Raw genomic sequence first — 26,838 nt, forward strand, 5'->3', positions numbered from 1 at the left:
AAAGGACTAATCTCCAAAATATATAAACAGTTCATGCAGCTCAATATCAAAAAAACAAACAACCCAATCCAAAAATGGGCAGAGGACCTAAATGGGCATTTCTCCAAAGAAGACATACAGTTGGCCAAGAGGCACATGAAAAGATGCTCAACGTCACTAATTATTAGAGAAATAATAATTCAGAAAGACACATGCACACCAATGTTCGTTGCAGCGCTATTTACAATAGCCAGGACATGGAAGGAACCTAAATGTCCATCAACAGATGAATGGATAAAAAAGATGTGGTACATATATACAATGGAATATTACTCAGCTGTAAAAAGCAATGAAACTGGGACATTTGTAGAGACATGGATGGACCTAGAGACTGTCATACAGAGTGAAGTGAGTCAGAAAGAGAAAAACAAATACTGTATATTAACACATATATGCGGACTATAGAAAAATGGTACAAATCAACTGGTTTGCAAGGCGGAAATAGAGACAGATGTGGACACTAGGTGGGGAAAGTGGGGAGGTTTGGAGGGGAGTGAGTTGGAGATTGGGATACCAGATTGTACGCTCTAAATATATGCAGTTTATTGTATGTTAACTGTATCTCAATAAAAGTTCTAAAAAAAAAAAATGGTACTGATGAACCTCGTGGCAGGGGAAGAATAAAGAAGCAGACTTAGAGAACAGACTTGAGGACATGGAGATGGGGGAAGGAGAGGCTGGGACAAATTGAGAGAGTAGTATTGACATTTATAACTACCAAGTATAAATAGATGGCTAGTGTGGGGAGCAACACAGGGAGATGAACTCGATGATTGGTGATGACCTAGAGGAGTGGGATAGGGAGGGTGTGAGTGAGGCTCAAGAGGGAGGGGATATGGGGATATATGTGTGAATACAGCTCATTCACTTTGTTGTACAGTGGAAACTAGCAACATTGTAAAGCAATTATACTGCATTAAAGATCTGGAGGGAAAAAACAAAACAGAACATCTGTAATGAGTAAAGAGATTGGATCAATAAAATCGCCCAACAAAGAAAAGCCCAGGACCAGATGCCTTCACTGGTGAATTGTACTAATCATTGAAAGAAGAATTAATACCAATGCTTCTCAAACTCTTTCAAAAACTAGAAAAGGGAAAACTTTGTAACCCATTCTACGAGGTCAGCAGTATCCTGTTACTAAAGCCAGGTAAAGACATCACAAGAAAAGGAAATGTAGACCAATCACTTGAATATAGATGCAAAAATTCTCAACAAAATACCAGCAACATGAATCCAGCAACATATTAATAGAATTATATATCATGACCAAGTCATATTTATCCCAGAAATGCAAGAGTGGTTCAGAATACAAAACCAATCCACGTAATACATCACAGTAATAAAAGGAGATGAGGGGGAATTCATGTGAACTTAATTGATGTGGAAAGCATGTGGCAAAACCCAGCACCTTTTCATGATGAAAACACTCAAAAAACTAGAATGGGAAGGGGATTTCCAAAACATGGTAAAGGACATTTATGTGAAACTCTTGACTGACATTTACTTAATGATGTGGACAGAAAGTTTTCAGCCTAACATCAGGAATAAGACAAGGATGCCTGATCTTACCACTTCTGTTGAACATTGGAACCCTCGTATTGCTGGGAATGCAAAATGATTCAGCCACTGTGAAAAACAGTTTGGTGGTTCCTCAAAAAGTTAAACCTAGAATTACCATATGACCTAGCAATTCCTCTCTGATATATACACACAAAAGATTTCAAAACAGGTGTTCAAACCAAAACCTGTATACAAATGTTTGTCTCATTAGTGTTCACAATAGCTAAAAGGTGGAAACAATCTCAAATCCTTCAATGGACTCACAGATAAAGAGTGACATATCTGTACAATGGAATATTATTCAACCATAAAAAGCAATGAGGTTCTGATACTTGCTACAACATGGATAAAATGAAACTTCCTGCTTTGTTGTTGATACCTATTTTCTTATAACTTCTGTCAGAGGAAACATACTTCTTTCTAAATATGGTGAAAACTAGTCTGGGATTCAAGAATTGGACCAGAGGAATATTGATAATGAGAAATATTTCATTATTCAATATATAGAACTTTAGCAAGAAAGATTCTTTAGAAAAGATACAACATTTTAATTTGGACATTTTTCTAAAACCTTAATAACATAAAATATGAAATAGTATTTTTGCTCCTCGCATTTTATATTGGCTCCCCAGAAATTGCTAACTGAAATTAGAGAAATAACTTTCAATTATTTTCAGTAAACTCTATTTTTTAGTAGCAGCACTCTCTAGAAAAGACTGATACCATTTATTAAGTACTGCTTTACTATCCCCTCAAAAACTTTCAAGTCATTTGTAACAAATTTTAAATTTCTATTTATTTACCATGAAGTATAAAACCCATTTCTTATAAGAATTTTGCTATGTTAATCTCTTGTATAGTACCATTAATATGCATAGTAAGTTTCATCACAAACATTAAAAATTCAATGTAAAAACATCACCAAAAATTTGTTTTACTAATATTAAGTACAGCTCTCGTTTTTTGATTGTTTCTTTCCCATCATAAAGGAGCAGAACTTCTTTCACAAAAGACCTGAAAGAAGATCTGAGTGTTGCTACTACACCAATGAAAGAGGTCAAACCAGAAGAGTTGCGAGGTAAAGTTGTACCTCATACTAGAAAAGAATAATTATATTTAAAAGCTCATTGGCTCTTCATTTATGCATTTCTAATTTTCACAAGAATCATGTATAAGAGTTTTATAATTCTTATGAGTGTCTAATAGAGGAAAGAGCCTTCTGTATCACTTGATTAAACATTTATTCAACAAATATTTATTAATTACTGTAATACACCGTATACTGCTTTAGGTCCTGAATGTATAATCATCCCTTGCCCACTTCTCGAGAAGCTAACTGTAACTCAGTGCTGACCAGTAGTACTCCCTGTGATAATAGAAGTGTTCTGTGTCTCCCTGTCCAGTAGGGTGGTACTAAGCACATACAGCTGTTGAGAACTTGAAATACGGCTAGTGAGACTGAGACATTTAATTTTTAAGTTTAACATGAACTTACATTTAAATCTAAATTAGTCACATGTGGTTCATGGTTACCATATTGGACATGACACCTCTTCTCTATATATAAATTAAGACTAATATTTTTGTCAAAATTTCCAAATATAAATGTATAATAATTTATATACTGGTGTAAAATTTATGTTAAAATTATTTCAACATATTTGAATATGTCCTTGACATTATATTAAACACTTCCTCCTACCTTTGCCATAAAAATTTGTTAAATGCCTTCCTTTAGTGAAGGATAACCAATATATTTAGGACTTTTTAAAAGAACGAATATTTTGTTATTTAATGTCATTCATAGTGAGACTCTGTTTTTACCATTTTCCATTTATAATGAAAATGAACACCTGATTCATTACTTCTTAATTTTTCAAATGGCAGATTCTAGGAGAAAATGTCAATGTATTAATGGTCACAATAACAGTTAAATTAATTATGATTCTGTTTATTATATTTTTTTTTTTTTTTTTTTTGGCACACGGGCTTAGTTGCTCCGTGGCATGTGGGATCTTCCTGGAGCTGGGATCGAACCCGTGACCTCTGCATTGTCAGGTGGATTCTTAACCACTGCACCACCTAGGAAGCCCGATTCTGTTTATTATAAACATGTATATTTGACCCTAAAATAGAAGACAGTATCAGGATGAGGAAGATTTATTGTAATTAAGTGTTTATGCTAATAAAAAAATACAAGTGGTTGCTCACTTACTCAATATGAAACAGTAAAACTAATTGAAATGGTGTTCTGGAAAAAAATTCAGAGAGATGTTAAATAGATTGAATTGAGGATACCTGAAGTTATACACATGGAATTTTAGACGGCTGTCATAGAAACAGTATAAAAGACATCTTGCACAAACATAATGGACACATTTGGTAAAACACATATATATCCAATCAGAAATGCTTTAATTTTAAGTGGCATTAACTCCATCATGTGTTTCAAACTGAAATCTTGTTATAGAAATTGAGTGGATCTTAAGTTGGCTGGAAAACACAGTGTTCAATGTATATGTTGTCATAAAAAACAGACAGTTAAGAAGATAAAGTGTCCAGGATATTGTAGTATTTGAAAAATGGAGATAATAGACCAAATAAATAAAGCCCAGATGAAAGACCAGGCTAGAAAAAGATAAGTTTATGCATTACATTAGAAAAACCTCTGTTTCTCAGGAATTCTTTCAGGCACATGCTGAATTTCTTTAAGAAGCCCACTAGGTTAGAAATAGAAACTGTGTGAGTGCTGAGCTTGCACTAATAACCATTATGTAATACTACTTTCCAGTGGAAAATTAATGTCTTTATTGTCCAAAAGTAAAACAAAACAAAATAAAACAAAGATCTGTTAGTTAGTTGCCTTTCTCCTTGATCCAGTCTCACTGTTTTTCTTCCAGTCCCAGCTCTCTGGAGGCTTTGCCTTTCTTGACACTGTGTTTATGTCTTCTTGTCATGTCACATTTTGGCAAAAACCACTGTTTACAACTATAAATCTCACCAGAATGGGACTCATATCCGTCTTTCTTACTGATCTAGCTCCAGGGAGAGAATGTACTGCCTAGAACATATAGGCTCTCTACCCATTTCTTGCATAAATAGATGAATGAACACCCATGTTAATCATTTTGTTAACATTAAACCGTATCATTCCAGAGCTGTGAACCAAGAATCACAGATTTCTCTCACAAAGGAGTTAATTTGTATTATAACTGAATAAATACGATTTGGAAATGATGAATTTCTGGCAAGGCTAACTAGAGATGTTATTATCTGATAAGATAAAGAATATAAAGTGTCTTGTTTCTAGGAACCGTCTGAGGATTTTCAGTATTTATCTGATACAGTCATTATGGTTTGCTTTTCTCATAGAATGGGAGGAAACAGAAGCATGATTTCAAAATAATGCTCTATAATACAGCTTGTGAATAGAACATGTGCTTTTCCCTCAGAAAAAAGTATTATGCATGATGATATTGGTTGAGACTTAGCTATTCTAATTATTTTATAAAACATTCATTTGAAAATCTGTCTTCAAAGGTTATAATTAATACTGTGATTGTATTATAATAAAACCATCTTTAAAAGACTAATTCATTTTTCTAAAATTCTCTTAGTAAATGTATAAATATTAAAAAGATAGCAACACAGCTAGTACCCCTGTTCCCACCATCCAGCTTATAGGCTGATTCATTAACCAATGTGAATACGTATTTCTCTTTTAAGATGAAAAGTGTCCAGAATTAAAGCAGGAAATGGAAACATTGCTATCAGAGGCCATCCAGCTCATTAAAAGTCTAGAAACTGATCGTGCAGAAGCTGAAGAAGCTTTAAAACAACAAAAATCAAGAAAGAAAAGGATTAGTATGCAAATTGATTCTTGGTCAGTCTGGAAACTTCAAGAAATCCCATTAGCTGTGCAGAAAGGTAATAATAAGGATTTTTCGTATTGCCATTTACTTTGTTGGAGAGGGATGCATGATTAATTGAAGCTCTGAATTAAAAAGTTACCTCTATTTAGAGTGACCCTATTATTTTGCATGCAAACCAGTGGATATTTGAAAGATTCTATTAATGACAACGCTGATTTTACAGACATAATTTGGGACTGCACTGAGCAAACCTGGACCTGCTGTCATTTGATGTTTGTTGGAAATTCCATTCAATTTGTGGTACCCAAGGGGCATGCAAACATTTGGCACAGACTTCCTATAACATCTACAATATTTCAGGTACTAGAAATTTAGAAATTTAAAGTGATTGCCAGTTGCTGGCATCAGCCACATCTTTAAATCTAGGAAAATGAGAGAATTCTAAGTGATATTTTAGGAACTTACATCCATCTCCTTTTGAGAATTCAATAGTAAATTTGCTTTGGGAACTTCTAGCAGGCAAATAAACAGGATGTTTCCAGGAGTTACGCAGGTAACACATGTTTAAAAAGGAAACTCTGTCTTTTAGATTACAGAATGAGGGACCTGTGGTCAAGTATTAAACAATCTAAAGGTGTTGGATTTTTCATTTCTAGATACTGTGTTCATCAAGCATGCCAGACTACCTGATCCTACCTGAGACTGGAAGCTTTTTATGTTATTGTAGGGTAACAGTTTTAATGCAGGATTCACATGCTTTATAAGTGGGTTCCCATATAACCCATGATTAGGGTTCCCATATAACCCATGATTTAATCCAAGACACCTTTGAGAGAAAAAAGGGTGCTATTCATTATTACTCTGGGACAGTAGCCATTAATTTAAATTATGTGTCAAACTCCACCCATACACATACCTTTGTTATAATGTTATAAATCTTCTAAAGCTGTCGTCTCTCAAGTACAGTGTACACATTTCAGGGAGCTGCAAGAAAAGATGAGATGGTTCCTCAATTATGTTCTTTTAATAAAGTAAGTTAAATGTAGGTTTAATGCCTATTTCCCCCTTTTAAAGTAATACCGAGCTCACAGCTTAAACTCTCCATTTGTTGACTCCTTTCAGAAGTAGAGCTCGGGAAGCAGGAAATGGGCCCAGAGCCTAGGCTGGGACTCAGTTAAATCCAACCTTTGTCTATGTTCTTTGTCACCCTTTACTAAACAGCTAACTATATAAAAATTGCGCAAAACGCACTCTAAACTCAGGTAACAGTAGACCTTTTCTACCCACATTCTAAAGTAATTCATTTTGTAAAATATTTGGTGTCTACAGCTGTTTATAAAAATGGATAATTCATTTGGACTTGGAGCAAGTTTGCTCTGATTCATAAGGTTTTTGAATAGGATTTATGATGTGCATACTCTACTGATGTAATAGCATAGGTATATAATTTATAAGTATATATGGACATACATACATATTGGTGTTTTAGATGCAACTGAGGCTGCAGTAGGGTCAGAATAGTCATCTGGATCCCAGTAGATGGTTGAGCAGATCCATGTTCACATCCACAGAGAGCCATCTGCAGTTTTCCTAATTGTTTGAGAGGCCCTTCCTTGTCAATAGCAGTATAAAAGTCGGGGCAGGGGAGGGGGTAAATTAGGGAAGATTGGGAATGACATATACACACTACTATATATAAAACAGATAACTAGTAAGGATCTACTGCATTGCACAGGGAACTCTGCTCAATAGTCTGTAATGGCCTATATGGGAAGAGAATCCAAAAAAGAATAGATATTTGTATATGTATAACTGATTCACTTTGCTGTATACCTGAAACTAATGCAACATTGTAAATCAACTATACTCCAATAAAAATTATTTAAAAAATAAAAAAATAATCAATATAAATTAACCCTTCTCCCCAAGAAAAGAAAAGTCAATGTTGAGGGCTGATTTTATTTAAGTTTTTGCCGATCAATTTATATACTCCTATAATCTCATATACCCTATAATCTCATATACCCTTTATAAGAGTACTTAGATATTGTAGTTTGGGGTCTATATGGAGTTCTACTTAAGGATTTGCCAAAATAAAATTAAATTGAGATACATGCCTGCACATTCTAGGAACCTAATAAATGAATTTTGAATGATGAAGTACACCCTTGCCATTGCTTATAATTTATTGCTTGAGTTGCCTTTTATTCAGTATTATTAAAGATCTACTTAAAAAACTGAAATTTATGTTCATCTGCTTTATTTTATTTAAATAGCTAATGTGTGCAATGAAATTTAGCTATATTATCACTGTGTATTTCTTAAGCACCTTCTGTTTATAATGTATTCCTGAGAAGTAATGTGCTTTCAGGAATATGCTGCATTTATATTGATATATTTAGGATATAATCTCTAAATATTTTGAATTTGTTTACAAACTGTAGATTTATATATTTGTACAGTCTGTTTAGATTCTCAAAGCCTCTAGCATATGTGACAAGTAAAACTTCTAATCTCCTTAACAGCCTTACCATTAAGTACAATGTTTGTAGAAGTTTTGATAATTTGTGGGGTGAGTTTATGGAAATTTACTTCTTTCTAGATGTCTTGTGGCTTCTCCTCCAGATCCATCCATCCCCCTAACCACCTCACCCGTGCTTGTAAGTCTGGTTTTGTGGCCAATGAGGCTGATTTATAATAGACTGCATAAAAAATATCTTTTGCACTGTCTTCCTTCTGGGTTCAGCCAGTGGGAATCAGGGGCAAGAGACCATGGGAGATGATGGAGAAGAGTAAGGCTGGGGTATTATACCTCTGACTACCTTCCTTTCTTCTTGATCACTGCACCCCCTTCCCAAAAATGACAGCCTTTGGCATTCAATATGCAACTAATAATCGAGTGAACGCCTCTTCTTTTCCTACCAAAAAAGATAACCAGAAATAAGTTTTTCTTCATGAGTTGGGTGCTGTATGATCCTGTAAATTGTAAAATTGGATGTACATAGCAATGTTTCCTTATAAAATAAGAGTACATATATGATATTATACCCAAGCAGCATCTTAAGGCACAAATAAACTAATGACTCAGATTCCGCTGGTACTCCCATTGTACCTCCTTCTGTAAATTCCCCAACTTTCCCTTAACTTACATGTATGGCTCCACATACTTCCTTATGACCATCTAATGGGAGAGAAAAAACAATCACAGCCCTGGTTTATGAAAGGATTTGAATGGTATGTTGGCATAATTTGGAGAGCTACTGTATTACAATCTCAATATGGAAAAGGTAGAGGCAAATCATCTTGAAGAAGGAGTGACCTGAGGTATAGATGGGAAGTAGCAAAAGGGATTGCATAGTGGTCAGGGACCTAGATAGAACATGGATATAAGACTGGTGAAAGGAAGTCTGTGAGAGAGTTTTGGGGATTAACCTTTCAGAAAGGATGGAATGTGAAGATATTTGTGTCCCTTATAAATGCTCACGAGAGTGCCTCTGCTATGGAGGAATGTTAAATATTCTAATTTTGTTTTGTTTTACATTGTTTTGTCATGTGAATTAATCAGCTATTACTACAACAATTCTTTGTAACAAATCACTTTGGAGCTCAGTGGCTTACAACAGTAATTTTTTTTTTTTTCTCACTCCTGGGTCTGTGGGTTGGCTAGGGAGGATTTCTTCAGGATGCAGATCTAATGGGCTTGACTCAAGACTGTGTGTTGGGTTCATGTCAGCTTCATGTTTCTCTCCTCCTCACTGGCTAGCAGCTCCGAGGGCCGTGGTTTTCATGTGGCAAGTGAGGAGAGTACAACACAGTGAGTAGAAAGATAGGATGCCCCTCAAGATGTTAGCTCAAAACGGACACACTCTCACGGTCACTCACATCTTTTAGCCAAAATAAGTAACATGTCTAAATCACAAATGAGTGTGACAAGAAACTATCTTTATCCCAAGGGGGAGGGTAGTGAACAACAGTTTGGCCTGTCATAACTTGCTTCTGATGACTCTCACTGATACTGAATTGTTTTTACTGTGGTTTCTACATATTTTATAGTGAACTCATCTTCCTCTGTATTTTCTATAGAAGTCAGTAAGCCTTTGACTGCTTTCTGCCTCTGTTAGGATCCTAGAAGTTTTACTGGTTCTAGACCAGTAAATTAAACTATACTAATTTCTTAGCTTCAATTTGATATCTAAATCTTCATAAGTTTCAAGTTTGGGTTTTTTAATTTCTTTGAAGTCATTCTTTTTCCACCCAGGACCCGGTTAATGAGTTTTCTATTCATGTGCATCTAAGTCCAAAGTTGTCAACATATTTTTAATAGCTAATTCAATTTATTTACTGGTTTTGGGTCTCTTCCTGTTCTCTTTCTTCTTGAGTCAGTGTTGATAATTTGTGCCTTCTAGAAAATTTGCCCATTTCATTTTAGTTGTCTTATTTGCTGGCCTAAACTTGTTCCTAATATTCTCTTATAATTATTTTGATTTCGGTAATAGCAGTAGATATTTTTTATTCTTGATTTTGGTAATTTGTACTTCCTTTCTCTCTTTCCCTTTTTTTTCTTGGTCTACCAAAAGGTACATCAATTTTGTTGGTCTTTTAGAGAAGTCAGTTTTTGCTTTTCTTGATTTCTCTATTGCTTTTCAGCTTTGATATAATTGATTTCTTCTTTGGTTTCCTTTCTCATGCTTGCCTTGAATATAATTTAACCTACTATTTCTCTTTTCATGAAGTGGAAGCTGTGATTATTTATTTGATACCTTTCTTTTCTAGAATAGGCACTTAAGAACTGAATTTACTTTTAAGAACTGTGTCAGTTGCATTTCATAAATGTTCATATGCTTTGAGTTTATTTTTAATTAGGTAAAAATATTTTAAAAATTCTTTTGTGATTTCCTTATGGACCTATTATTTATTTAGACATTGCTGTTTAATTTGCAAATATTTGTGAATTTTTTTACAAATTTTTTCCCAGATTTTTTTCTGTTGACTTCTAATTTAATTTTTTGTGCTTAGAAACATTTCAATCACATTAAAATTATTTAGAATAGAAATTGCCTAGCATTTTATCTCTCTTGGAGAACATTCTGTATGTGGTCAAAATTAATGTATATTCTGCTGTTGTTAGGTGGAGTGTCTATAAATGTGTTAGGTGAAGTTGTTTGATGGTGCTTTCAAGTCTTCTCTCTCTGAATTTTCTGCATAGTTGTTTATGGAGCTGTTGAGGATAGGTTATTGAAATCTTCAACTATGATTTCTACTGTGAATCTGAGAAGAAACTAATGATACCAAAGTTTTTGTTTTAATTGTGATGTTTTGTCCATGTATTTTAATTTAAAAAAATTCTGTAAAAGACCCTGACAAGCTTCAAATAAATTCAGAAATGCACCACAACCAACATTTAAGTTTGGAATGGGATTTTTTAGAGATAAGTAGGCATCAATGTCACATTTAGCCTTGAGGGAATTCCTGAAACCCTATTAGCCTTTGCTTCCCATTTTGATATATCTATTTGGTACAGGAGACTGGGAATAAAGCCTAAGGCTCACCCGAATGACAAGTCAAATTCGAAGTCATTACATGAAGCTGAGAATCCAAAGGTCTCCATCCCCAGCATAAACGTGAATTTATGAATAAACCTATTGCTCAGAATGAATAGCAAAGAAAGTTGCTTGTTTCACTTAGTCAGTGGAGAAAAGCAAACAATATTCCAAGAATTTTTAATGTACTGATGTAAATGTTTTTGTGACAAATTCCTGCTGTCTGGGTATCTGAAAATACACAGTGGAGAATGACATTTAAATGTTCTGTGGGTTGGTAGTAAAGCTAAGGCATCTTCAGGAGCAAAGACATATTTTTTTCTGGAAGATTGAAAATTCAATCTAGATACCAGGGAACTGTCTCAGATAGAGTTTCAAGATAAGAAATAGCTCAATATCAAATATCATAAAACACAAAGATACAGATTCAATGAGTGTGAGTTGGTAGAAACGGACAGCAGAATCTTACTCAAAGTTTTCAGATATTACAATACACATGAGATTATAAAATGAGTATATTTAATATGTTTCAAGAAATAAAAAGAGGAGTTTGAAAATAAAAACGGACTAAGAGACTATTTTTAAAAGAAAGCAAAAATGGAAATAAAAAAGACTTACTAGAAATTAAAAATATATTACTGAAAAGTAACAAATCAATGGTTGGTTAAATGGTTTGTTAGACTTAAGGAAGAGAAAAGTAATACCTGTAACTTGGAAGAATTTACATGGAATGCATCACAGGTACACAAGGAGAAGGAAAACATAAATAAAATATTGAAAACATAGAGTATAACATGAAAAGGTATGGTGAATGTCTAATAGAAGATCACCATGTAGATGATGGTAATACTTAAGAAGATGGTGACTGACTTTTTAAAACAAAAATACTACTGTCTAATTAGGATAAACAAAATAAAGAGAATGGTATCAAACATTGCACAAATTCAAGAAATTAGAAAACATTTAGAACTGTATCCCTTAAAATTATCTTCGCATGAGTGAAAAAAAGCTAGATTATTATTTAAAGGAAAATCAATAGCTTTTATCATATCAGAAAAGAAGATGGATTCAGAGTCACTGAAATATATGACTTTAGAATTTAGAAAAATAAAAGCAAAATAAATACAAAGAAAAAACAGAATAACAATAATAAAATGGTTAAATAATGAAATATATATATAATTTTGAAGATATGCAGAGCTAAATGTTGGATCAATAAGAAAAGAATATGAAAAAGAATAATGGAGGAGCAATGGCAAGGTTAATCAAGAATACAGAGAAAGTATATGAATAAATCCAATGAGAAATGAAAGTGGGATCTAAAAATGTAGCAGTGATAATAATAAGGAAGATATTCAGAACAAATGTCTTAGAATATTATTGAAACTTGGACGAACTGAATAAATTCACAGAAAAAAATGGATTGATGAATAAATAACCAAAATATGCATAGAGCCATTAAAGGAAAGATGTTGACTGAAAAACAGAAAATCCTTCCCTGCAAAATACATTCATACATACACACATACATACTGGAGTAACAGAACTTTACATGCAATTTCAAACTTCCACAAAATCATAGAGAACAGAAAGAAAAGAAACTACAACGGGTATAAGAAGCTAGCGCAAATTATAAAGCAGATTCGATAAGGACAGTACAAATGTGGAAAATTATAGGCCACAATCATGAGTATATATGTAAAGTATCCTCAGTGAATGCAACAGCAAGATCCACCAATAAGTTTATTTTTAAAAAGATGAAAGTAGCCCGAAGCTAGCCAGTCTAATTTTATTCCAAGATTTCAAGGTTATGTTAACCTTAGAAATTTAGTACCATAAGGAGGAAATCTTTTATACAGCTTCTCTCAAGTCGTCATTGTCGCTTAGTTGACATTTAATTTAATTGATAATTTATATTTAATTTCATGTATATTTATTTTATTTGAGGGAAATTTCCATATTTATTATTTCGAAAATTTTTACAAAGAACAAAAATTTTTTATCCATTTATTCAAATTCCCTTCCCTATTGTTTGACAGCATGTTGTCATTTTCTTCCTATAGGCCTTGCACAACTCAGGTTAGGTTTATGCCTAGATCTGTGCATTTTAAATTTGTTTTAATTTTGCTATAGTAAGATTATTGTTTTCAACATAATCTTTATTTTTGTGGATAAACATTATTTTGTATATTAACTTTAAATGTTATTTTTATAATTCTCAGGTGATTTTTATATAGTTTAATCCCTTTGATGGTGAATGAAGAAAGCCATATATTTATAGTGCAATACTAAAATACCTTATTTTAGGGATTTCCCTGGCAGTCCAGTGATTAAGACTGTGCATTTCCGCTGCAGGGGGCACAGGTTCCATCCCTGGTCGGTGAGCTAGGATCCCGCATGCCACATGGCATGGCCAAAAAATTAAAAAACTTATTTTAGATTTAGTGAGATTCGCAGGTAAGTAATTTCTGAAACTAAAATATTTCATATTTATTATCAAATAAAGATGTCCTTCTAGAGACTGTTTTAAAATTTAATTTTTTTTTATCTTATCATGTGTCTAGAACACGAAGCCTATTTGAGAGATATTATAGAACTACGATGGCACCTTGAAGATAAAACTCATCGACTAAAACATTTGCAGGAGCAAAAGGATAAATTTGAAGAAGCTAACGCAAAGCTTCAAGCAGACATAGACTATATGACTAAACATCGCCCTCTACTGCTTGCAAAGCTCGACCAGGAACTTGTAGCTCTGAGGGAATATTATCAGAAAAAATTTGAGGTAAATTGAATAAATGAATGGATATGCATTTTACAGATTGTTTCTTAGTTATCAAAATTTAAACTGTAAGATGTTAACATATCTTTAAAGGTTTCATTCTCATTGAAAATTGACCTGCTATTTATTTTCTAAAGGAATTATCAAGCTACACACAATACAGTTGATTGGTATTTATTTAAACTGTGTCTTCTTCCCTTACTTTTAAACTTAGGAATATTAATAATACTTAGTATACTAATACGATTTTGGAGATTTAAAACCATATGGTATTATTTGAAGACGTAAATTGAGCTGAGAAAGAATATAAGTATACTATATCAGTCAGTTTCATTGTTGATGAAAATATATAACTGACATGCAAAATCTTTTTAATGATTAATTAACATTTAACTCTCCTATGGTGGGATCTGTTATAGAAAAATAAATTATTTATAATGGCGACTAAATGAACAAATTTAACTTTGTATCATGTTTGTTCTTGATCATTTAAAATTAATAAATTAAGTCATTGAATGTCTCCTATATTCATTCCATTTTCCTCCCTTGTTCTCCAAGGATAACCTCATCATGAACTTCTGTGTCTAGGCAAAATTTGAATAATTTTATACATTCATATATATTTATGGTTACTAGATAGTATTGTTTTTAATATTGTTTAATATCAAACATTGTAACTTTCTGCAACTTATTTTTTAATCTGACATTATTTTGGAGATCAGGCTATTATTGATACATATAGACTTAGTTCATTCGTTTTATTTGCCGTCTTCCTTCAAATAGATATCTCACAATTTATTACGTACCATTTTCTCTCGGTCATCTGCATTGATTCAGTATTTGGCTGCAGTGCTGATTTGACTATAAACATTAAGCAGCCATGATCATGTGCCTCTCTATGTGTGTGTGAATTTTTCTTGGCTATATGTCTAGTAGAATATTTACTGAGTCATGGGTTGTATACATTTTCAACTTCATTAGATACAATCATATTGCTCTCCAAAGTGTCTCTTGACAATTTATATTACTAATGTAGTAGTGGTGCTGGAGATGTCCCAGTTCTCCACTGTGGACAAGAATTCTAGTAGTATCCTTTTTTCTTAATAGTAGACCCCTTATTTAATTGGACGGCAATATGTCAGGCTAAAAGTCATTTCTCAATTTACTTTTACTCAATTTGGTATTTCTAATGAGATGTAGGTAGGAGTTATACAGGGGATTTTTGAGGAAAGCTTCTTGAAATGGAGTGACTCAGTCAGAAGTAGCAGCCTTTTGTACTTAGCCATTTCCTAAACTTACAGCAACCCGGATATGATAGCTGCAGCTCTGACTTCGATTTCATAGCACAAAGCAACCTTGGGAATGGAAGCCATCTATTCAGATGGCTGAATAGAAAGGCAGAAGAAACCTTGTATCTATTTCTGGGAGAGAAAAATAAAACTACAATCTTGTTTATTTGACTTATTTCTGCTACAGGTAAACCCAATGCTAAATAATCCACCTCATATTTTTGTCAACATTTTTGTTGTCATACTTTAAAGTTCGTTGATAGATGTGTGAATTGGTATCCCTTTATTATTTTAGTTTGTTTTTCCCTTATAGTGGACATAGGCATGTGCGAGGCAGGGGAAGCAGGGTTGTTGAGCAGCTGGAAGACCATGCTTGGTAATGGGAGGAAAATAAGAAAGGGCGTTCTAGCAGATCAAGAAAATAGCAACCTCTGTGTAGAGCCTATCAGAGTCACTGTGATGATTAATTTTTTGTGTCAGCTTGGCTGGGCCAGAATGTCCCAGGCATTTGATCAGACATTATTCTAGAGGTTTCTGTGAAGTGGATTTTTGGATGAGATAAACATTTAAATCAATGTACATTTAATAAAGTCTCTTCAACAAAAGGTGCTGGGACATGCATTCAGAGGAGTGAAGTTGGACCCCAACTTCCCAGCACATGCAAAAGTTAACTCAAAATGGATCATAACTCTACATGTAAGAACTAAAACTGTAAAACTCAAAAGAAAACTTATGGGTAAGTCTTCATGACCTTGAACTTAGAAATGGATTTTTTAGAAATGACACTAAAAGCATGAGCAACATAAGAAAAACCAGAGAAATTGGACTTCATCAAAATTAAAAACTTTTGTGTACCAAAGTACACTATCAAAAAAGTAAAAAAGACAACCTACAGAATGAGAGAAAATGTTGCAAATTATGTATTACAAAAAGGTGTAGTACCCAGAATATATAAGAACTTTTTAAATTCAACAACCAAAAAAGACAAACAACCCATTTAAAAATGGGCAAAAGACCTGAGTAGACGTATTTCCAAAAGACATAGAAATGGGCAACAAACACGTGAAAAGATGGATGCTCAACATCATTAGTCATTAGGAAAATGTAAACCAAAACCACAATGAGATACCATTCGTACCCATTAGAATGAGATTAAAAATAAAGTGTAAAATAACCAGTTAGGGTGAGGATGTAGAGAAACGAACCATTGTACTTTGCTGGTGGGAATGTATTGATAAAATGGTGCAGCCACTGTGGGAGACAGTTTGGTGTTACCTCAAAAAGTAAAACAGAATTACCATATGCTTTAGCAACTCCACTCCAAGGTATATATCCTCAAAGAATTGACAATTGATGTTAAAATACAAAAACAAAACCTTGTACATAAATGTTCATAGCAGCACCGTTCACAATAGACAAAAGGCGAAACAAGCCCATCAATTAATGAATGACCAGACAAAATGCGATATAACCATACCATGGAATATTATTCAGTCATAAAAAGAAATGAAATTCTTAATTTTTGAGGAGTCTCTGTACTGTTTTCCATAGTGGCTGTTTTCCAATTTACATTCCCACAGTTCGCAAGGGTTCCCTTTACTCCACATCCTCTCAACAACTGTTCTTTCTCCCTTTTTACATAATAACCATTCTACTGGGCATGAGGTAAAATCTTACTGTGGTTTTTATTTTCATTTCTATAATACTTAGTGATGTTGGACACCTTTTCATGTATGTGCCTGTTGGCCATCTGTATGTCTTCTTTTGAAAAAAGTCTATCGCTATACACCTAAAACTAACACAACATTGTAAATTAATTACACCCCAATAAAAAATTAAAGTGAGAAAGTAACAGGATGACAGGACCCCCCCCAAAAAAGTCCCTTTGCCCATTTTTTAAAAATTGAAGTATAATTGATTTACAGTATTTTGTTAATTTCTGATGTACAGCAAAGTGATTCAGTTGTACATATATACATTCTTTTTTATATTCTTTTCCATTATGGCTATCACAGGGTATTGAATATAGTTCCCTGTGCTACACAGTAGGACCTTGTTATTTATCCCCTTTGCCCTTTTTTAAATTGAGCTGTTTGGGTTTTTTTTGTTGTTGTTGAGTTGTATGAGTTCTTTTTATATTTTGGATATTAACCCCTTATTGGATATATGATTTGCAAATATCCTCTCCCATTCAGTAGGTTGTCTTTTTGTTTTGTTGATGGTTTCCTTTGCTGCACAGATTATGTAATTATGTTCACATGAAATCTAGACAAGTCCACAGATGAATTACAGTTGCATACAAAGGTAAAATTTTAAAATCCATACATTCCTATAAACCAGCAACAAATCTGAAAATAAAATTTATTTCAAAATAGCATTCGTTCGAGCATAAACTATAAGATATCTAGGAATAAATGTAACAAATGGTATGCAAGGTCTCTATTCAGAAAACTATGACTACTACTGAGAGAAATTTAAAAGTGCTCCATAGATAAACTGTGTTAATGTATTAGAAGGCTAAATTTTGTAACATTCTTTCCAAATTGATCGGTAAATTAAATGCAGTCACAAAAATCTCAACAGATTTCTTTGTGGAGCTTGACAAACTAATTCTAAAATGTATGTGATATATGTATATACTGGAATATAATTCAGCCTTAAAAAAAAAAAGGAAGCCTGCCATATGTGACAACACAGATGAACCTGGAGAACATTATTATGCTGAGTAAATAAGCAGGTCACAGACGAATACTGCATGATTCCACTTATATGAGATATCTATAATAGTCACACTCGTAGAAGCAGAGAGTAGAATGGTGGTTGGTAGGAGCTTGTGAGGGGAAATGGAGAGTAGTTTTTCAATGGATATAAAGATATCGTTATGCAAGATGAATAAGTTCAAGAGATCTGCTGTACAACATAGTGCCTATAGTTTACTGTATTGTACACTTAAAAATTTGTTAAAGGATAGATAATCATGTTAAATGTTCTTACCACAATATTAATACAATGAAAGAAAATAAAAATTAATGAAAATTACTGCTTTTTTTGGGGGAGACTACTGCCTCATATTGATCCACCACTTGGCCCCTGGGAAAAGGACTGCTCACTCCCTAGTACATTCTTCTACTCCTCTCCCTCTAGCTTTCCAACAGGACATCCTGAACTGTAGTCCTTTCAACCATGCCCACTACAACCACCCTTTCCCTTTAGTTTGACAGAGAAAGGAGAGCTAGTGAGAGAAGGGAGAATGTTTATGATATCTAATAATTAATGAAAACAATGAAAATGGAATATTTTGGACCCTGCATTAAGATAATAATGGTTATTCATGAGTGAGAAGATTATAGGTAATTTTTAAAATTTTCTGTTTTCATCTGTGTTTTCTTATTTTTCTACAGTAAAGTATTATTTGAATAATAAAAACAATAACAAGTCATAGTTTTTGTAGGTGAAAAAATAATGATTTTATGTTGGTCACGTTAACTGGGATATTGAAGTCATTTTCTTCAGTAACTTTTCTACATCCCTAGTACTGATGCCGCTCAGGGTAAAAGAAACGTGAAACTCTACTGTGCTAAACCTTAGACTAAATACAGGAAGAAAATCAACATAAAGAACATTTATAATCTAAATCAAAACTACTCTAAATCCTTTCTCTGATTTTCTCGTCTGATTATTTAAATTAGCCGTTAGGTGCATATATTAGCACACATATTTTTATTTCTAGGTAATGGAACTATACAAGCAAGTTCATGGAGAACTTGAAGAAGCCATAGGAAATCTTGAAAAAGCCAAATTCAAAGCTAAACAAAATAGAATAGACATGGAAAAGGATATTCATAATGATGAAATAAGCATACACGCCTACAAGTAAGTATTTCCCACAAATGTTATTTATAGCATTTAGAAGTAAAATATTAATTAAAATGTACGAGAGTGAGTCAAAAATTATCCGCACTCTGGCTGTAGAATTTATAGGAGTTTTAATATAACAGGAGCGCAAGTAGTTTTTGACTCACTCTTGTATATTCCTGTATAAGAAATTTAGGTGAAGAGAAGAGAATCTAAATTACCACATCTATCTTATTAGTTTATGTTTAAAGTTTATGTTTAAATTAAAATATGTGTCTTTTACATATGTAAACTACTTGTCTATAAATTCCTAAAGCAGTATTTCTCTGTATCATTTTAAACCTCTTGATACATATTGCCAAATTGCCTGTGGATATGCTATAATAAAATATATCCCTGCTAATTATGTGAAAAGTGACTATTAAAAAAAATTCCACATTACTAATAAGAATAAAAAATATCAAGTGTATGCTTGAAATATATGCAGTTTATTGTATGTCAATTATATAATTATATCTCAATAAAAGTTCTTAAAAAAAATTCCAGCGTGGGATATTATAAAAAACAAATTATATAGCCTTGTGTTAATTATAAACATAGCATCTAATTAATTAAACATATTTATTTGATTTCTAACAAAATAGAATATTTTAAATATATATAGATTAATTGTATTTTGCATATTATTGACTTTTTATTACATTTCTGATATATTTGTATTTTGTGATATTCTAGTTCCTCTTGTTGGTTTTAAATTCATGTGTCTTTGTGATATAAAATTTTTATTTATTCAAACTGATCAGTGATTTAGTATAGAAAAACTCATTCATTATGGAGCTAGAGTCAAGTAAATATAAGCAAAATGAAGAACAAAAATTTATACATTATCCTATGATCTGGATAGCATGCATTTATTAAGATATTTATATTTCCTCACATCTGATGTCTGTTTCAACATGTGCTTAAACATTATTTTTTAATTGAGATATAGTAGATATACAATATTATATAAGTTATATGTATACAACATAGTGGTTCACAGTTTTTAAAGGTTATACTCCATTTGCAGTTTGGCTACATTCCCTGTGTTATACAACACATCTTGTAGCTTATTTATTTTATACATAATAGTTTATATCTCTTAATCCCCTAAACCCTTTCCTGCCCTCCCCACATCTCTCCCCACTGGTAACCACTAGTTTGTTCTCTATGTCTGTGAGTCTGTTTCCTTTTTGTTACATTCATCAGTTTATTTTACTTTTTAGATTCCACATAAAAGTTATATCATACAGTATTTGTTTTTCTCTGTCTGACTTATTTCACTTAGCATAATAGCCTCAAAGTCCATCCATGTTGTTGCAAATGGCAAGATTTTATTCTTTTTTATGGCTGAGTAGTATTCCATTGTGTGTGTGTGTGTGTGTGTGTATATATATATATATATATGTATATATATCACATCTGTATCCATTCATCTATTGATGGGGACTTAGGTTGGTTCCATATCTTGGCAGTTGTAAATAATACTGCTGTGCCCATTGGGATGTATGTATGTTTTCAAATTAGAATTTTTGTTTTTTTCAGATATATACCTGGAAGTAGAATTGCTCGGTCATATAGTAGTTGTATTTTTAGTTTTCTGTGAATCTGCCATACTTTTTTCCACAGTGGCTTCACCAATTTACATTCCCACCAACAGTGTAGGAGGGATCCCTTTTCTGCACATCCTTGCCAAAATTTGTTTTTTGTATTCTTTTTGATGATAGCCATCCTGACAGGTGTGATATGATAGCTCATTGTGGTTTTAGTTTGCATTTCTCTGATGATGAATGATGTTGAGCATTTTTTAATATGCATGGTGGCCATTTGTATGTCTTCTTTGGAAAAACGTCTGTTCTGGTCTTCTGCCCATTTTTTGATTGTGTTGCTTGTTTTTTAATGTTGAGTTGTATGAGCTGTTCATATATTTTGGATATTAACCCCTTATCAGTCATGTCATTAACAAATGTTTTCTCCCATTCAGTAGGTTGTGTTTTTGTTTTGTTGATGGTTTCCTTTGTTGTGCAAATACAAGCCCTTTGTTGGATTTTGCTTTTATTTCCTTTGCTTTAGGAGACAAATGCAAAAAAAATATTGCTACGATTCATGTCATAGAGTGTTCCACCTGTTTTCCCCTAGGAGTTTTATGGTTTCTGGTCTTACATTTATGTCTTTAAACCATTTTGAGTTTGTTTTTGTATATGGTGTAAGAAAATGTTCTACTTTCATTCTTTTACATGTAGCCCTCTAGTTTTCCCAGCACCACGTATTGAAGACACTGTCTTTTCTCCATTGTATATTCTTGCCTCCTTTGTCATAGATTAATTGGCTGTAAGTGTGTGAGTTTATTTCTGGGCTCTCTAGGCTGTTCCATTGAGCTGTGTCTGTTTTTGTGTCAGTACCATACTGTTTCAATACTGTAGCTTTGCAGTATAGTCTGAAATCAAAGGGCATGATTCCTCCAACTTTGTTCTTTCTCAAGCTTGTTTTAGCTATTTGCACTCTTTTGTGCATAATCACCCGCTAATTTTTATATTCAAAATTGAGAAGGAAAAATTTTAGAAAATGTTACAAGATGAAGAATGTTGTATTTGTAATTAATATGGATGAAGAAAAGTTCTATTATAAACATTAGTGGAGTCATAAATGATTAATTACATAAAATTTTAAAAATATGTTTAATTTTCCTTCACTGTTTTTTTAGTTTGTTGAGAATTAAAACAGACATAGAAACATGATTATGTGTGCTGTGAAGTATATAGATTGATGATTTTTTATGTATATGTATATACACTCATGTCACCATGCTCCAGGTTAAGATATAAAAAGCTTCCGGCATGCTAGAAGTTTTTTCTTGTTCTCCTTCTCAGTCCATACCATTCCCCCAAAGAGGTAATCTCCATTCTGACTTCTATCACCATGGTTAGTTTGGTCTGTTCTTGAATTCCATATAAATGGAAACACAAAGCATATATTCTGTGGTGTCTTGATTGCTCTACTTTATAGTAATTCTTAACAGAGTGATTCTTTCCATTTTATTCTTCTAAATTTATTCTGATTTAGCAGATAAGAGAATGATGAAATCTAAAGTACTAGTGGAGGCAAACCTAGCAGCAAACTTACACTGAAAAATTCTTAAAAGCCTGAGGAATTGGTGGCATTGGTTGATGCCTCAGGAAATAGGAATGAGAAGATAACTAAAATAATACTTAGCTCCTTGTGAATTCTTGTTTATCTTCTTTGCTCATTTGTCTATGGGTAATTTTTCTATTCCATATTGTGTTGTAGGTTTTTATTACACACAGATGATTTACTTTTTGATCTCTTATATGGACTTCAGATAAATCTCCCACTCCATTACTTTGTTTATGATATCTTTAAAAAAGTTTGGCTTATCTATACTACTTGCTGATATTTTATGCAAAATGATAATTTTGTCATTTTCTCACTATACTTTTTTCATGTATTTAAAGTATAAAACCATGTTTTAATGTGACTTTTATATTTGGAACATGTTTTCTACCAGATAAGATAAAGGATTATGTAGTTCACAGATTAGCACTGGTCTTTTCTGTGGAAGGTCACATAGGAGCAAAAATCTCCTTGGCAATCACTTCTATTTAATTAAGCCCCTTGTTTTCCTAAGCTGCAGTTTCCTTCTTTATACCTCTGTGACTATGAGGGAGACAAGACAGTAAACCAGAGCTTTAATAATGTGTGGTCTTTCCACATTTATTCTTCTCTTCTCTTCTCTTCTTTTTTTCCTCTTTCTTTATTTCTTGCCTTTCCATCCCTGTATTACCCAACCTCTGAATCAAAGGTGCTTAGGTCTCTCACCTAAAATCAAATCAAAGGATGGTTTATTTTAAATAATTTACAAGTCACTTTTCTCTCAATTCCTTTCCATCAGAAACGTAAACTGAAGTTTTATTCTCACTATTTACTTCTTTATATCTAAGTAGTACTTTTCAGGAGTTTCTTTGGGATGGGAAAAATTTTAGGAATAGATAAATTTCATTGATCTACATTGTTAAGTCAGATACTAATTCAAATATAATTTAAAATATAATTTTTCCTTCAATGTGAATAAAATCAACTGTTTTTTCTTTTAGGAGAGAGATAGATAAACTTAACAGTCTGTTTGATTTCTACTGTACATCAATACAAGATGTTAATATTACTATTGAGGAGAATGAAGAGGCAGTGACTGAAGTATTGAAGGAAACAAAGTCATCAAAAAATGAATTAGCTTCTTTATCAAAAACGGTGAGTTTTCATAATTAAAAATTTAAAAAATACTGACATTAGCTCTGTACCATGGCTATTTGAACTCATTCTCTGTCAATAATCAAATGACAGCCCATTTTCTATGTTGGTTTTCTATTGCCTATTACCAGAATTTTAGCAGCTTAAAACAGCACCCAGTTATTATCACAAAGTTTCTCTGGGTCATGGCTCATCTGGTTCCTCTGCTCCAGATCATTCCAAATTGCAATCAACGTATCATCATCCCTGCATTTCTTTCTGGAGATTCCAGGATGAATCTGCTTCAGGGTTGTTCAGTTTTGGCAAAATTCAGTTCCCGTGGTTTTAGAACTGAAGTCCTTGTTTCCTTGGTGGCTGACAGCCTGGGATCATTCTTAGCTTTTAGAAGTTACCTGCATCCCCTGGCTGGTGGTTCCCTTCAGGAATGGTGAGCTGAATCTTCTCACACTTGGTATCTCATTGACCTTCCCTTATGACTCATCTGCCTTCCTCTCGTATTGCAGCTCATTCACTTTAGTAAAACGAAATGCTAGTAAAAGAAAATAATAAAATGTAAAAAGAAATAATAGTTCAGGAAGAGGCAACAACATACACATTCCTGTACCAATTTGCATTCCTACCTAGAATCAGCAATGGTTTTTTTGCCAATTAGGGCTCTTTAATTGTGTTTCATTATGGCTTTTTAAATTAATCTATAATGAAGAGTGATACTGACCGTATTTTTAATCAGTTTTGGTGGGGGGAATCATTTGTATTTCCTTTTCTGTGAAAAACCTGCTCACAATTTTTACCCTATATATTGAGTGATTTTTTTAAAAAATTGATTTGTAAGAATTTGTTTTATGTTATGGATACTAAATATTTTAAGGTTACATGTTAAAAATGTTTTCACCCAGTCTTTCGTTTCTTTATGGTAACTACTGATGAAGATAAACTTCAATTTTAATGTAGTAAAATTTATATTTTCTTTTGAGCTATGTTTTTCTGAACTTTAAAAATAAACTTTTTATACCTTGGAGTCAAAAAATATCTCTGGTATTTAATTCTAAATGACTTGAAATTTTGCTTTTCATATTTACATGATGCTTTTAGATTAAATATGTTTAAATATTCAAAATTGAGTTTTTTCTCATTCTATATTTTATTTACAAGTTTAGAAGAAATAAACTATCTGCAGAATTTTAAGAATGCATATTCACTTGCCAGATGTAAAGCATAATCAATTTGAAATTTGTATATTGGTATGGTGTAAAGTGAGGTTCCAATTACATTTTTTCTTGTATAGAAAACAAATTGTTATAATTTATCGTATTTATTTATGCATTAATATTTAGAGCCATCTCTGTCACATGTGGGGCTTCCTTATTTGTTTTGTGTGGATCTCTTTTTCCATTCTCTTTTTTAACTCGTTTGGTCTACTTAACATCTTTATCTCCATATTTAATGTCTACATTAATATAGTTTTGATTACCTGTTACGATGAGTCCCCTAGTCTTATATTTCCTTATGAATTTTAGGCTATTCTTGACCTTTGTCCTTCCATATAAATTTCAGCATTTTCTGGTTCATTTCCTTCAGAAATTTTATTGGAATTATGATTGCAATCACACTCATTTTTGGATTATATGATAGAGAAATGAAATCTTTATGATGAGATCCTTAAACATAAACATGATCTATCTCTCCATTTATTGGAGTAGTTTTACTAAATTGGACCTTAACCAATTTGTTGGAACTTTGCCAAAGGCAAACACACTCTGCAAAGTTAGCCTGTGATCCATCTTAGACAAATTAACCCTTCTATCTCCACTAAATGTTAAAGTTATTTCTTTAAAATTGATTTTTAATGTAATTCTGGTTTGTTCATAAAGGTAGTATATATATTAGATATAATTTATATTTTGTTAAGGCTTAATTTGTTTTGTCCTATATAGGTAATTTGCATAAATTTTTCATTTTGAAAAAATGTTTTCTCTGATAGTGGAGTATAGTTCTAAATAGGTTCATTTTGTGTTAACTCTTTTATATTTCTGATTTATTTTCTGACTAATATATCAATTGCTATGAAAGCTGTATTAAAATAGTGATAGTGGATTTCCTTATATTTTTTCATTTTTTTATATCCATATTTTTGCTTTATATAATTTGAAGCCATATTTTTAGATGAAACTAAATTTAGAATGTTTAGAATTGATTTTTTTCTTAAGATATATTTTATTTGTATGTTTTGGGACTATAAATTATTAGAATTTTTGGAATGCATATTTCACGTACTGGATGTGAAGCATAATCAACATCACTAAATTCTTCTTGAACGGTTTAAGGACCATATGATCCTTTGCTGACGTATATTCTGTTTTCCATCATGTTATGCCAATCTTATTTAATAATTTCTGTATTAAGATAAATTCTTATTAATTTACACAATAAATGTTTGATGAAATTTACTCATAGTTTAACACATAGCTCTTTCTAATCATCATTGTTTATCAGACATTTCTAATTGGCATTGTTTTGTTTCTTGTTACTAAAGTGTATCTTTCACAGGCTTCTTTAGTGAGCTAGATTTAAGATGCTCACAATTTTCTTTCCCTAAAAATTTTTGTGTTTTGTTCTTATTTATGCAATGTAGGGAATGTGCACCTGAATTAAGATGGGAATGACTTCTACCACTGCATAGGTAATATAGAGGAATCCAGAAATAGGCAAGGCTGAAAACACTAAACTAAAACACACTGGGCTATAATGTCAGAGGGGATGAGATGGGATGAGTGAGTTGGAAGAAACTAATCTTAAAATAGGTAGTAATACAAGTCTCTCTGCAATCTGCTCGTTTTCAATCTCCAGCTTCTTTCTTGCTGCCTCTTTCCCTCTTAACTATTCTCTAGCTACTTGAACAAACTGCAGGACGCCAGAATGTGCCATGGCTTTCCTTCTTCCAGCTTTCCTTAAATACTGTTACCTCTGATTATAATGTCAGTGCTTATCTTTGCTCATCCTCTCAATCCTACCATTGTTTGGCTGAATCCTCTCATTGTAAACTTCAGCTTGGAAAGAGGAAAATTCTTGGTGAAACCATTTCTTCACTTTGTTCTGTCTGCTTTGAACTCTCATTGTACTCTGTGTTAACCTCCATACTGGTACTGGAATTGGTACCAACAGTCTATTGAAATCAGTGATTACTTGGGTACTTCTTTTTAGATTATAAGCTTTTTAAGGACAGGAGATGCATTGTGAATTTTGTTTTCTCTGTGTGACTTGAACAGTGCCTGTCTTGTATTAGGCACTCATTAAAATGTCATAATAGGCATTAAAAAAATAGGCACATTAGGCTTGTCAAATGAGTGAATTAACCAGCGAATAAAGGAAAGAAAAAAGGAAGGAAGGAAGAAAGGAAGAGAGGAAGGGTGGGTGGGAGGAAGGAAAGAAGGAGGAAGAGAAATGGGGCAAAAAACTTCACCTTGTGAGTCTGGAAAGCACTTGATGAGGTAGAATGTAGAGTGCAGATATTGTAATAAAATATTTTACAGTGTTGTCAAATAGTTATGACCTCAGTTTTCTTTTTTTAATAATTAATTAATTTATTATTTATT

The 26,838-nt window shown here is 32.7% G+C and overlaps 1 protein-coding gene across 1 annotated transcript in view; it reads left to right on the forward strand.

Annotated features, from left to right (window-relative positions):
- The window catches only part of CCDC178 (coiled-coil domain containing 178), a 384,972-nt gene that overhangs the window by 46,556 nt on the left and 311,578 nt on the right, over window positions 1-26,838 (forward strand). Inside the window, exons 5-9 of the mRNA XM_057698204.1 lie at window positions 2,592-2,680; window positions 5,329-5,529; window positions 13,579-13,799; window positions 18,816-18,958; window positions 23,092-23,245. Of these exons, the coding sequence (XP_057554187.1) occupies window positions 2,592-2,680; window positions 5,329-5,529; window positions 13,579-13,799; window positions 18,816-18,958; window positions 23,092-23,245 (808 nt within the window). The remainder of the gene's footprint in view (window positions 1-2,591; window positions 2,681-5,328; window positions 5,530-13,578; window positions 13,800-18,815; window positions 18,959-23,091; window positions 23,246-26,838) is intronic.

This window comes from Hippopotamus amphibius, chromosome 11 (genome assembly GCF_030028045.1).
Source record: "Hippopotamus amphibius kiboko isolate mHipAmp2 chromosome 11, mHipAmp2.hap2, whole genome shotgun sequence".
NCBI classification, from domain to species: domain Eukaryota; kingdom Metazoa; phylum Chordata; class Mammalia; order Artiodactyla; family Hippopotamidae; genus Hippopotamus; species Hippopotamus amphibius.